Source organism: Anopheles merus, chromosome 3L (assembly GCF_017562075.2).
Source record: "Anopheles merus strain MAF chromosome 3L, AmerM5.1, whole genome shotgun sequence".
Taxonomy (NCBI): Eukaryota; Metazoa; Arthropoda; class Insecta; order Diptera; family Culicidae; genus Anopheles; species Anopheles merus.
This window is the reverse complement of record NC_054085.1, coordinates 12504676-12518081: the sequence shown is the minus strand read 5'-3', so window position 1 is coordinate 12518081 and position 13406 is coordinate 12504676. Positions and strand designations below refer to the sequence as shown.

The 13406-nt window shown below is 43.3% G+C and overlaps 2 protein-coding genes across 2 annotated transcripts; one reads left to right on the top strand and one right to left on the bottom strand.

Moving 5' to 3' along the window:
* Nucleotides 1-868: 868 nt before the first annotated feature.
* LOC121600404 lies at nucleotides 869-9481 on the bottom strand. The gene is made up of 2 exons (XM_041928950.1): nucleotides 9329-9481; nucleotides 869-1152 (listed from the first exon to the last, which is right to left on the bottom strand). Exons 1-2 carry the CDS (start codon nucleotides 9443-9445, stop codon nucleotides 961-963), a joined length of 309 nt encoding a protein of 102 aa, XP_041784884.1. The 5' UTR covers nucleotides 9446-9481; the 3' UTR covers nucleotides 869-960.
* Nucleotides 9482-9743: 262 nt separating this feature from the next.
* Nucleotides 9744-12778, top strand: LOC121600183 (high-affinity gluconate transporter ght3-like). The gene is made up of 3 exons (XM_041928578.1): nucleotides 9744-9987; nucleotides 11260-11456; nucleotides 11522-12778. The coding sequence occupies exons 1-3, from the start codon at nucleotides 9921-9923 to the stop codon at nucleotides 12707-12709; spliced, it is 1452 nt and encodes a 483-aa protein (XP_041784512.1). The 5' UTR covers nucleotides 9744-9920; the 3' UTR covers nucleotides 12710-12778.
* The last annotated feature ends 628 nt before the right edge of the window (nucleotides 12779-13406 follow it).

Genomic DNA, 13406 nt, shown 5'->3' with positions numbered 1-13406 from the left:
GTTTAAGTCACTTTTAACGCCAGACGAATAGTTGTGTTTTTCTTTCCTACTGCTGCTGCTGCTGCTGTGGTTGTTGATTATCATTTATTTTTTGTTCGCTTGCTGACGAAAGACGGCGAACCATCGGAGATAGTTACGAAGTTTTTTTTTTTTTGTGCAAGCCGATGTATTTCACGGTTGACGGAACTTATAGGAAGTGTTTTCGTGACTTCAAAACCCGGGCCTAGGCGGCGTAAAAGTGCAAGTTACCGCATTTCGATTTTAATGGTAATTTTGTTCGCTATTTTTCACGTAGCTTGTGTGAGGAGCGGTTTGGTTTGACTCGGTGTGTGTGTGTGTGTGTGTGTGTGTGTGTGTGTGTGTGTGTGTGTGTGTGTGTGTGTGTGTGTGTGTCTGACAGTGTAGCTTGTTATTACTTCATTTCTGAATGAACCACCGCGCAAAAGAGCAGCAAAAATTCCAACATCCCGCTTTTCTAGAAGCATTCTAAATCGCTTTCATTCATTGTTTGGGGAACAAAATAAAAATGAAACTGATTGCTGCCGCCACCACCGCCAATGTCCCCGCTGCCTACCCCTCCAACTGCTGGCCATATTTTGCTGCTGCTTCGTATATTATTCTCGCATCATTATTGAGTTTCTCGCCAGGTTTTTTTTTGTGTGTTGCTGTTTAGAACCACATACAATAATGGTATACGAAAAAAAGGAGGCAACCCGGGGTAGTGTAGCAGCAGCAACAACAACAAAAAACATGAAACATAAATTAGGTGAGTAGATCACTGGAGAAGGCAGTTTTTTTTTATTTGCTGATGTTGTTGTGGCTTTCGGCTCGGTAATCCCCTCGGTGTGCAATTTACTTTTATTCACTGTTTGAAATTTCATACTCGCATGCGCGCCCGAGTTTTGACCTTCTGAAGTCTCGCGCTCCGAGGTTTGGTCGGTCGGGGCGGAGCACTTGAGCCTATTTCGAGCACCCTGGGCTTGGTTCGGCAAGAATCTGGCCATTGTGGATGGGTGTAGAAGCTTCCTGCGTTGTGGGGAGACGGCGCACCGACTGCTTCATGTCTTGCGCTGGCCAAAATAGTTGCAACTCATTCCGCGAAATTAACCGTCGCCGGGGTGGAGTGGAGAGTGAAGTAGCCAGGTGGAAGAACTAAGCCGAGTGAGGGTTAGAATTTCAAAAAAAAAAAAAGGAATTAGCAAAGTGAGATCTTCCCCTCCCCACTCTCTTCCGGCACAGGTTCTTCCAAAATCGGTTCCAAATACAAGCCTGTGCTGAGCTGACTGGCTGAAGCCGTGATGGATTATGCGATCGTGCATGGTTGATAAGCGCGAAGAATGGAATATCGCTGCTGGAGGTGAGGTGAAGATGATGGTGATGGGGGCCATGTAGGGGGTTACAGTGTTTGGGCTGGATTTTTCACGATGATGATGATGACGATGTTCGTGCGGGTTGAAGGTGGTGGTTGGAATTTCGCAACGTACAACGGGGAGCAGCAGTCCCCGGAGTGAATGATTTGGGATGATTTTCTTGAGGGTGACCTTCAACCGCCGCCGACTGACGTCTTCTTGGGACGATTCAGGCAGCATCCGAGCAACGTGTTTTGATGCGGTCGGATAATGGATGTCTGTGTATGTGGCTGTGTGTTTGTGAGAGATGGTGCGTATTTTATTGATAATTAAATCAACGTTCGCTGGTGGGGGCTCTGGTTTGTTTGTTTAGTTTGTAATCATCTGGCAAGTGGAGGGTATGATGCACGTGTTGTTCCGGTTTAGCACACTGATAGCAGGCTATTCGAGAACGAATTTTGCAACCTTACAGTATGATTTATTGAATTTCAACATGTCAGAAATATTGTTATTGCGAAAACTTTGTGTGATTGTAGCAGTGTGTCTGATGTAGAAATTGCGATGATTGTTTTTGATGAATAATGCCATTCAAGAATTATCAGTTTTGTTGAAATGCTCGTTTTTAGACTGTTGTAGCTATAGTTAGGTGTAGTTATAGTTAAAAGTTTTCTCCTTTCTTCCTCTTATGAAGTGTCCAAGCTATTTTGATTGCTTTAGACAATTCTAGCTTCATGAAATTGCATCTTCTTACGATAAATCTTGGATTTGGTATACTTTAACATATATAAGATCATTAAATTTTACATCATTTTACATCATTACATCATTAAGTAGTGCACACTTAACGACGACTAAATTTATCTCATCATCGTTGTTATCAATGATGTGGAAAATGTAGTTAGCAAACAACCTAAGAACACAGAAACGCATTACCGGACTAGCTCCTGCTAGTTCTGGAAATTGCAGACTATTAAAGAGATGGGGGCCTCGTGGAGCTATTGAAACTATTTCTTGCTGCAGCATTGCCCAAGCCGCCACTACTCTACTTTATCTCTAGCATGAAGAAATATTGGCATACAGCTCTGCAAATCAGTTTTAATTTTAGAATTATACTATGTTGTTTACAGGGTTTTCCACGATTTATTGGTTGGTCCCCATCAACTTTTGGTGGGTTCCCATATTTTTTTTTGGTGCGTTCCCACGTTTTTTTTTGGCCGTCTCCCAGCATCTATTGGTCGAAATGTATTGATATCCAATCGGAAAATACCAATAAATTATGGGAACGAACCAAACATCTATGGGATACGATCAAAAAATCGTGGTAACGCGACAAAAAATCATGGGAACTGACCAATACATCGTGGGAAACCCTGTATATGTAAGATTGCTGAACTTATTTGCGAATTAACTAGCGTCTAAAGCTTTTGCAGTGTTACTACAACATATTGTTATTCTTGCACAGTCTTCAAGCATTACTTAAACGAAATAAGGTTCATCAAAAAGCGTCTTAACAGGATTATGGACCTATTATATTCACGAATGATCATAACAAAGGTTCTTAGAAGATACAATAGGTCTTAGTAGACACGATATGATGATGTTGTCGATACGTTGATAGGTTTCGGCATTACAAACATTTCGCAGATAGTGGCTAATGCCTCAGACAAGACCAGATGAGATTATACTAATCAGACAAGATTATAAACAATTTGTCAGGATTCGACATGGTAAGATGTGAGAAACTGAACTTCAAAAATATTTTTTATCAAAAATTTGTCTAGCTTTAGTAGTTCCGTCAAACCAATTTAAGTAATAAAACTTTTGTTTAGTAGAATCAACCTCGTATTAGAAACATATACAATGTAAGATTTTAAACCTACGTATTTTGCATGTCTAAGGTATAATTATTAAGTTTGAAACAGACACATTTACTCCATGAGAACTTCACTTTAATTCACCTGCTCTTTTATTCTGATCTTAGTTCTCAACCTTCATCTATTAAAGACAGAACGATAGCTTTTAACTATTGCCATCACATTCCTTTTCTAGAATCTTAACACCTAAACAACCTCTCTCGGGTCGTAGAAGATTGAAATTTGCTTCAAATAAAAAACGACCCATTAAACCCCCCTTTTAAGGCATGAGAAGTGCTGTAAGAAACAAAAGGAAAAAAAATCCCTAATGACTCAACATGTCAAATTAATACCCTGATTAAGATGACCAGTGTCATCGTGTTTATCGTTCGTAAAAAAAAGACAACAACTGGCACACGCAGTACACATACACGTGTGTCCGGCAAAAAAAAACAGTTAATGTATCACCCAGCCCTCTCAGCCCCGGAGGCGCTTTCCCCATCGCGAACCAGGGAATCACCTTGAAGCTGAAGCGAACGAAAGAATCGTATAATGCTGTGCCATAAAAACCAATACACTAAAACGGAGCAGGTGAACACATACAAACATAGACGCATAGGTTTGCACATTGGGGAGTTTGGCGTCGGATTGCGATGATGCGTGAATAAAATATATGATTCTCGCAAATGCTAATGATTTCATGTTCCGGGTGCGCTCTTGCTGTTGCTGTTGACGCTAGAAGAGATCGCTCCGCGGGCTCTAATGCTTTCGGTTCGGTTCTTTCTCGCTCCCCAACCGACAACCCCACGGCTCGTACATTTCAGGCTGTTGTGTTTCTGGTTCGGAAGGAGGGGGAGGGGGTGGGTGCTTTGAAATTCTTCCTCGTTAAACAAAATGAGCAAAACGAACGAACCGCCGAAACAACATTACTTCATTTCGGACCGAGAAGCCCCAGAGCCGGCCGCGAGCCATTCTTTCCAGCACTTTCCTTCCACGAACATTGGTTCTAGAACTCTGTGTGTGTGTGTGTGTCTGTTTTTTTTTGCTGGTTTTGGCGTAAAAGGTTCAGCACTTCAAGAAGACAACGACCACGACGACGATGCGAACGGTGCTGATGGGTGATATTTTTATCTTCCAACCATTTTTGGGCTCAATTTCGTGCAACCTTCTCCACCGTGGACAGGTTTGCAGTAGTGGGGCGCTTCAGCTTCAGAACATCTTTTGCAGCAGGTTCTTTCGTGCAGGTTCTGCTGCTGCTGCTGCTGCTGATATGACGACCAGGCGGAAAGAAAGAGCTGGATGGTCGCAAACTGCTGGCCAACCCTTAATGGTATTCACGTGGATCAATGTCCAAAGGTGTGGAGGGGCACACGCACATGGAGGTGGGGGCCAGAACGCAAGCCGGAAGGCAGGAACACCTTCTCTCGAGGGAGATTTTTTGGAAACATGCCGACAGGTTCTGTGCTGAGTTCAGGGTTTCAGCTGTTTTAGCCATTCTTCGGCGTGTTCTCGCCTTACTTTGCAAAGATACAGGAACCAGTTCTCGCTGTTTGGACCACCAGCGCCAGTCGATTTTTGAGCGAGTGTGTTTTCGTTCCTCCGTTCACCGCTTGGACGCTGCATGGAAGCGATATTAATTCCACATGCCCCAGGGTGAGTGCCAGAAAAGGGGGTGTAGCAAGAACGGTAGAATGGAGGTGAAGCGGCCAGCACTAAGCGAATTTTAATGAAATTCTCACGTGCAACGAGTCTGTGCAAAGCCCTCCTCCTACTGGAACCCCTAAGGCCAACCAAACTTTGACAGCGCTACAATAATCGATCAAGCATTTGTTGCAAATCGCAATGCAACAGTTTTACATGGTGTTGCTGTGCGGTGCTAGAGCGTTTGGAAATTTATTTGGCAAGCTAAGCTTTTGGCAAAATCCCTCCTGACTTAGAACGGATAAATTCTTCACCTTTATGTAAATGAATTTTGCCATTGATAAACCTCAAACCTCGTGGGCGTACGGTGTGTGATAAAGGTCGAGCGGAGATGACTCTTAAAATGCTAAACAGTTATAGTTTAATAGACAACACCGTCCCTAGCCCGGGAACGGGTTCCGCCGCAAACGCAAAACCCATAACTTTAACGATACCAATTTGCATTATAATTAATTCTCCTGCCGGAACATCGCCGCAAGCCGGTCGCAGAACGCGACTGCATGTGGCGAGCGAAACTGATAGTGGGATGGTAGAAAATGGAAAATCAAGAATGGCAAAACGAAGAACCAACACACCATGATAGATAAATTATAATGGATTTTTTGTGGATTACACCAGGCAGAACCCCCATTACTAGATAGAGGGTACAAATGACCAAGATATTCGCCTGTGGTCTAGATTACGGGATTAATACGCTAGAATACCAGTGCCATAAACATTGTTCGAATTAATTTAGATTAGTTTTTGAGTCGGTGAATATGAGTCAGTCGAGTCCAAGAGATATTGAGGATGAATTGGAAGCTTTATCTTTGCATGTAGCATACAATGTAGTAAAGAATTATATGCCAGGAAGAAAGCATTCGTAGAATCGGTTCCATCTTAAAATGAGTGGTTTTAGATTTCTTTTAGACTGTATTTTTCAGGCGTCATACTTCCTATTTGTCACATCCTAGTTGATCGGATAGATCAAAAGACTTTCAGACTTCACACCGAATATGTTTGACAATATGTGTATTCATTATTGAATAGTAAACAATATTTGTCTCAAAGAGCCTTACATCAAATAAATCACTTAACATTCGCCTGATCACGTCACTGAATGGAACAGAAGGCTTGGAAAAATATCGGATTCATGCTAACCATTTCAACTCAATTAAAATTTGATCGACTTTTAGCAGCTTTTTAACAATCAAACATGCACCAATATGTAAAAAGTTTCTAGTTTTCTCTTTCAAAAGTTCAATTTTCCAAAAGTTCAAGTTTACAAATAAACCTTAAATCTAGACTCGTAGACTAGAGTAGATCACGAGTCATAGATAAAAGATTTTGCACGGAAGAGAAAACAACGAAGAATGAAAAAAAAACACATGAATGAAGCACGAACTAAAAAGACCTACAACTGTAATAAAAACAGCAAACACTTAATATTGAAGAGTAAAGAACATATAATATGAAAAGGAAAATGAATTAGGGTAATTTTCCAATTGTTGCATATCACCCAATGTACTGGAAAGTGAGCACTAATTGGATATATGTAAAGTGTGCAATAATATAATTTGGAGTTTTTGTAAGTGTGCAACAATTGGATTTTTGGATAGGTTGTAATATAGGTTGGACGAGGTGTATTGGACCAGTTATTCGCTATACTCTTCTTCTTCTTCTTCTTTGGCTCAACAACCGTTGTCGGTCAAGGCCTGCCTGCACCACTCGTGGGGTTGGCTTTCAGTGACTAATTGATTTCCCCCCATAGCAGGATAGTCAGTCCTACGTATGGCAGCACGGTCCATTTGGGGATTGAACCCATTACGGGCATGTTGTTAAGTTGGAGGAGTTGCTCTACTCTTACAAGGTTTAAAAATTTGTATTTCTTGCCATTTTCATCATTTTTATCCCCAAAATAAGTATATACACACTATTTTTAAATATATTATGATGTATGCTAGACTCATAGAACAAGAATATTGTGGTTATAAGCATCTCAAATCTATGAAATTCGTTGGCTGTTTCTTTAAGTGTGCAACAATTGGCAAATTACCCTACGTAATATATATTTTTTTATTAAATATGCATCAATATTTGTTAGACTGAGAAAGAGGATTGAAAGAACGTTATGTTCAGAAACAAATTTTGCAATGCGAATTGCTAAATACTTCCCTCGTTTCACCATTTGATAAATTTCACGTCCCTATTTAATACAATATCACTTTTGAAGGGACGCAATCTCTGTACGGCTACGTCGACAGGCTTGTGCTATACGGATTGCACAAAACGCCCTGCTATCAATAGTCATAATTAAATGCGGTACATAAACGCAGCATGTTGGTTGATTCCTAAACGCATTTTGATGACAACTCTCAGAGATGATTTAGTCAGACGTTAAAATTGCTCCGAAACAAGTCTTTGATTTTGCTTAGTTATTTGTAGATATTTTGATGTCTAAGCAAATCACACAATATTGTAGAACATAACAATAATTTGCAATGAATAGCAATACGATAATTCCTTACATGGTAAAACACGACTTATTTCTCCACATTAGCCTGGGAGTCATCGTTTAAACATTATTATTCATTTTTATTGCTCATCAAGGCTGATATTTTTATTGATCAAGAACCGCAAACAAACGAACCATAGTCACCAGCTTAACCATTTGCCGATTAATCATGCGCGCGGTGTTCCATCAATCAACAATCGGCCCGCTCGATTGCAGAATATTAAACGATATTATTTTATTCCGCTCTTTGTGCAATTAAAATTCATAACTCTTCGTCCACCACGGGTACTACGCCCAGGTGGGTGGTGGTGCAGTTTTTCTTTCAACATCCACCCTCCTCCCACTTCTCTGCAGTTCACGTGAGAATACACTGAAGGTAACTGAACTTGTGCAAATGCAAAAAAATGGCCCCAGCAAAGGAAATAATAAACGTGTACTGGCTTTGCTGCCACTGCGCGAAAGCTTAACCCTTCATTGGCCCACCTCAAAGCGTCACTCGAAAGACACGCACACACACACACAGGCGGAGTGTCCACCGTAGTGCAGAAGTGTACAGGTCGATGTGTCGGCGCCCCCGGTTCGACAAGCACGGTCATGTAAGCAAATAAATTAAAATTTGACAGATTTATGATAATCCGATTGCCAAACCGCTTATTTGCCAGTTTATTTCGTGGGTTCTCGTCTCGTTCCCCCCCGGGAGCCCCGCAGTGAGTTACTTTACCGATGACAGCAGCCACACCGGGCTGAAAGGCTATCGGTTCGCGGGTCCAGGCAAGCAAAAGTCGCACGCGGTGGCGTAATGTGTTCCGTTTCGCACAACGACCATTTTTTATTGTTTGGGGGTAGTTGCTGTTGCTGGCGTGCCACCAGCTTGGTGCAAATGCAGACAATGAGCGGAATGGAAGGGGAGGGATGCTGTGGACCGAAGTGTAAGATTCCGGAACCGGAATGGATTCTGCAGCTTAGCCAGATGTTGATCGGATCCGTGCACTGCGCGTTTGGAATTTAAATGGGCAACGGCAAAGGCAGCCGTAGCGTGCAAATTCATGTGACAGCGCGGTTCAGGCTCTGGGGTAAGAATTTATCGTTTGATGAATGAACCTCTGGTCTGGCGGAGCGGTCGGGTGTCTCCGGCATGTTTTGCCCCGGTGCGCTAGTGACTGTCGAGAAAGAATGCAATGTTGCATTACCGTGGGATACACCCGGGACAAGCTTTTTCGAATCACGCAATTTAGAGATTGCGAAATAAGTAATTTGCGTTAAAAGTGTTACAATTTTTCCGAAAAATTGTAAAATTAACAATTGTTTTTTTAATAAATCAGAAGTTCAGAACCTTTTATTATTCTGACCACGTTAGCTTACATAGTGTCTAATCCTCTGGAGTGTATTAGAAAAATCGCCCCCAAAACCAATAAATGCTCCATTACTCACACGTAAATCGCAAGACACATGACCCCACGATTCCAACCTGTCCAACGGGGACCTCTCAAACGCCAAGCTCAAGTGACACGACGGTGGGAAGACAACGGCACGTTGGAAGCGGTTTTGTTGTGTACTTATCCCCTGGCCGCGCGGACGTCTGGGTATTGCACCGAGGTTCGGGGAGCTGTGACGTACGTACTTTGTCTGTGTGTAAATGTTGCTTCTGTTTGTACAATTCATCAAGTACTACAACCATTGAACGGGGTAAACGAACGAACTGCACACATGGGAACAAAAAGCTGAAGTGCTTAGTCGAAGAACATGGGGTAGTTTAGGTATTTCAGTAGAGATGATAAAGGTTTATACGAAAAGAACGATCAGTACAAAAAGATTTGCCGATGAAAGAGAGGAATATCTATTTCAAAATGTTTTATTATCAAACGAGAATATCAAACGAGCAGCACTTACCACAAGCAAATGGTTGTATAATTCGTTCGATCAATATTTACCATTGCAGTTATCGGGCTGTGGACATCTGACTTCAGCTCTTTTTCGCAGTGATGATGGCCTACGTGATCCAAACCTATCACTCCAAACAAACCCACTTCCCTCATCTCAGCACACATTAACAAGACAACACAGATAAATCATGTGCCGGGGCCGGAAATGAACGTCCTTCCAAACTGTCTAGCGCCCAAGCAGCGCTTCACCTATATCTGTATGACTGCTGTTCCAAAAATAAAAATAGAAGCAAAAAACGGCGATCATATTATTCCTTACCCTACGGGGAGAGTGAGAGACTTATCATATCTGTTCTGGTCAGTTATATGATTCGTCATGAGCATGATAACGGCTGGTGTTTTGCAATCAGCGGTAGTATAGGCGAAGAGTGAAGCAAAACAATGACAGCAACCCGTTCGGGGTTAGTATCGCTTTGTAGCCTCCCCGGGACGCAACTAAGCTTGTGGTGGTGTTTGGCACATATCGAACCTCGGAAAAGAACGGGGAGTTGTTTTTGGCGAAAGCAGCAAAAACGGTGTCCATATAGTGTTTACTAACAATAGTTTTCATAGGCAATTAAAGCCGCACATTCCTTCCACGATGGGCTGCACGGAGTGGGTAGAATTGAATCAGAAGAACAAACCACAAAGCAACGCAATAGCGACAGGTGCGTGGCATCAAGATAACGTGCTTGGGCTTATTAACGTGTGCTTATCATCGGGCGTACAGATAAACGCACCACCCCTAACGGGGTTGTGGTTGGTAATGATGATGATTGTGTTGCATACAGCTAGATGCAATGGGTGTGCAATTGAGTGTATCTGTGTGTGTGTGTGTTGCAAAGGGGGCGGAAACGTATCAACACCAAACGACCGTGCTAATGTGTGTTTTATGAGCCAGGAAGCAGTCCAACTTGGCGCACTTGGGCGCACTACAGTGAGCAATGATAAGATTGCATTTTTTTATTTTTCTCAACGCTTCACTAAAGAGGCTTTTTCATTCATCGAGGCAGCCGAAGTGAACGATTGGCCGATACTGTTGTGGGAAGACAAATGCCGTAATTGGCGCAACATAGTACGCATTATCTGCATATTGCAATAGAATATGCATGCTGTAGAATCATGCGATAGATCAACACACTACGCAATAGAGATGGGAGTAATCGCTCTTTTCAATGAGTCGAATCAGAGTACGAGAGTGATTAAAGGGATTTGAATCTTTCACTCAATATTTTGAGACCCATAAAAAATAATTAATTACTTAAGCTCATTAATTACTCTTGTAGGATTCAAATCAGTCACTTTTTAAACCGAATAACATTATCACTCTTATACAATTCAACTCACTAATTTTGAGCATGACTAGCAACTCACTCCTTTAGCTTTGCAAAGGACTCACTTTCTGCACCGACTAACGAGTCGTTCTTTTTGAATTCAACTCATTATCATTCCATGCAGACTACTGACTCACAGCCTAGTGTAGGATTCAACTCACATCACACAAAGTTTTTTTTCTGTGTTTCTTCCCCTACTAAGAAGTAATACAATTGCTACGTCTGAATAGTGAAACGATTCGCCCTTACACTGTACGTACATTTCTGCGTGACTTGTCAGGATGGATGGATTGAAACATTTAAAGAGAATTGTCTAACATAAACGCCGCTTTATTTCTTAATTAAGTAAATTTTGTCATTGATTGCATGGTTTGAACAAATGTGGATTCGCCATAACGTATGTCTTTTGGTAGGATATAGCCCTTTTTTGGGTCTTTCCATGTGTTGCAGTATCAGATCTGAGATGGATGATTGGATTGAACTTATCTGATAACAGACTTTTTGAAACGATTCAAAACATTATCCAACATGATCACTTATCATTGACCCACGCTTCTTTCAATGAATCCTCTTAAAAAACGATACATTCTTTCTCCTTATCTTTAGGAGTGTTTACACTTCTAGCGACGGGCATGTACCATGCCGCAACCCTGTACGATCCAGGATATCGAAATGAAGAGTGGGCCTACAGTCGCTCAGACACGGCAGTTCTTGTAACATTGATGCTCTTCCATATTGCGGCCATAGTAGGATCACTCGCAGGATGGATTCTGATCGAGCGTTACGCCAAAAAACAGATCAACGTAAGCGAGAACTAACTCCGTACACTGACTCTATCCTGATCTGACTTCAATTCCCTCCCGTTCAGTTTGTAACGATGTCCTTCGTGATCGTGGGCTGCACGGTAAGCATCGCAGTGCCGCACAGCCTAATTGCCGTCGCCTTTGCCCGCAGCCTGATGGGAGTGGCTCACGGTCTTGCCTACCTACTGGTGCTAGTGCACGGCGGCGAGATAGTGATCAAGGAGCTGCGTGGTGTCATTATGGCGGCGGTAAACTTTTGCGTCATCTCCGGTGCGCTGATCGGTGGCATCGTAAACCCGGTCGACCTGGAAAGCCTTACCGCACACCAGTTTCTGGGCATCATTGGGCTCACCTACATGCTGCTAGCTTTCTTCCTCAACCTGATGCTCTGCTACGAGTCGCCCGTCTTTCTGCTCCAGCGCAATCACGATGCGGAAGCGCTACGCAGTATGCTGAAACTGCGCAACGAGTCGACCGAGTCGTGGGAAATTCGTAACGAAATGACCGAATTCAAAACGATGCTGTCGGAGGATGCGACTACATCGCGGTCCATCTTTATGGACGGGAATCTTCGCCCACTGGCACTGGTGGCGCTCGGCAAGGTTGCGTCCGTGCTGTCGTTCAACTACGCCGTCAACACGGTCAAAGCGAACGTCATCGATGAGGTGTTGGATAGCAGCGCTACCACCACCACCACCGATATACGGCTGTCGATTGTCATCCTGATGTCGATAAGGATGGTGGTCGGTATGGGCGCCATGTTTGCGGTCGATGTACTCGGGCGCCGCGCCCTCCAGCTCGTATCGATCTGCTCCACCGGGCTGGTCCTGGTCGCGATGGGTATCGTCTACCTGGTGACGGACTCCATTACGCCCGACATCGGGATGGCACTGTTTGTGGCCTGTGAAGTGGGTGCCTCCCTCGGACTTACCTTCATCCCGGACGTGCTCTGCTCGGAAGCGTTCAACACGAAGAAGAAGGCGCTATCGATCGCTGTAGTTCAGGTGCTGGAGCAGATACTGCATCTGATCGTGTTTGGCGTCGTGTACTGGTGGGACTTTGCTGTGTACGATCGGTACGGAGTGACGCTGCTAGTGGCCGGGCTACCAATGCTGGGCATTGGATATGTGCTTTACCGGAAGCTGCCGGAAACGTCCAAGATGTCGATACGACAGGCACGGATTGAGTTTTACAAGCGCGAGGGTATCGTGTTTGGTGGTAGCAAGAACTCAGTGGAGGTGCTTTACGACTAGAACAGAAGTGGAGACTGGGACTGGTGTTGTAGAATAAACTATTAAACTATTTTGTAATTTATAGTTATTCCATATAACTGTTTATATTCTTAACGAGCTCATTCATTTTTACAGGATTTCACATCGCTATGTGACCTGATGAACCCTGTATCTTGAAAGTTGTGAAATTCTTGCGAGTGGTCTGAAAACATTCCTGATTGAAGACCTTCAACAAGGCTCGTGAATTAGTGCCACTAAGTAATACTTCTTTGATCCATCGATTGAGCTCCTTTTAAGACGAATTAATCAACTCAGCACTTCATTTCTAGACCATTTCAAATACCATACATTGTTGAGAACCTCTCCAAAAAACACCATTATCAAGCCCGCCGGGCCCCAATGTCCAGCGAAATCAATTGAAGCCCGCATCTCGCTCGATTCCAGCCGCTCCACCGCAAGATTGTCAACCGATCTTATCAACCTCTTACGACGTAATGTAACAACTTTCGCTGACAGTACCAGTTTCTGCGTTATCAGCACCCTTTTCGCTTTCGTTAGCGTTATGTTCGCCATTAGCTATGTACACACGCACAGCTACACAGACCCGTGTGTTCCCCTGGCCCTTCAGCACACCCTGTATTTGGTACGCACTTTCCTGCTCCGCAGCAAAATGCATAAGGTGGACATGGACGTGGTTGCGTTTCTATTTCCTCCTTCA

Excerpts from the sequence above, each read along its gene's own strand:
- LOC121600404 (XM_041928950.1), bottom strand. The coding sequence starts at position 9,445 with ATGTGTGCTGAGATGAGGGAAGTGGGTTTGTTTGGAGTGATAGGTTTG. Across the intron at positions 1,153-9,328 it reads ACAGCCCGATAACTGCAATG|TTCTTCCACCTGGCTACTTC; the intron begins GTAAATATTGAT and ends CACTCGGCTTAG.
- LOC121600183 (XM_041928578.1), top strand. The coding sequence starts at position 9,921 with ATGGGCTGCACGGAGTGGGTAGAATTGAATCAGAAGAACAAACCACAA. Across the intron at positions 9,988-11,259 it reads AAGCAACGCAATAGCGACAG|GAGTGTTTACACTTCTAGCG; the intron begins GTGCGTGGCATC and ends CCTTATCTTTAG. Across the intron at positions 11,457-11,521 it reads ACGCCAAAAAACAGATCAAC|TTTGTAACGATGTCCTTCGT; the intron begins GTAAGCGAGAAC and ends CCTCCCGTTCAG.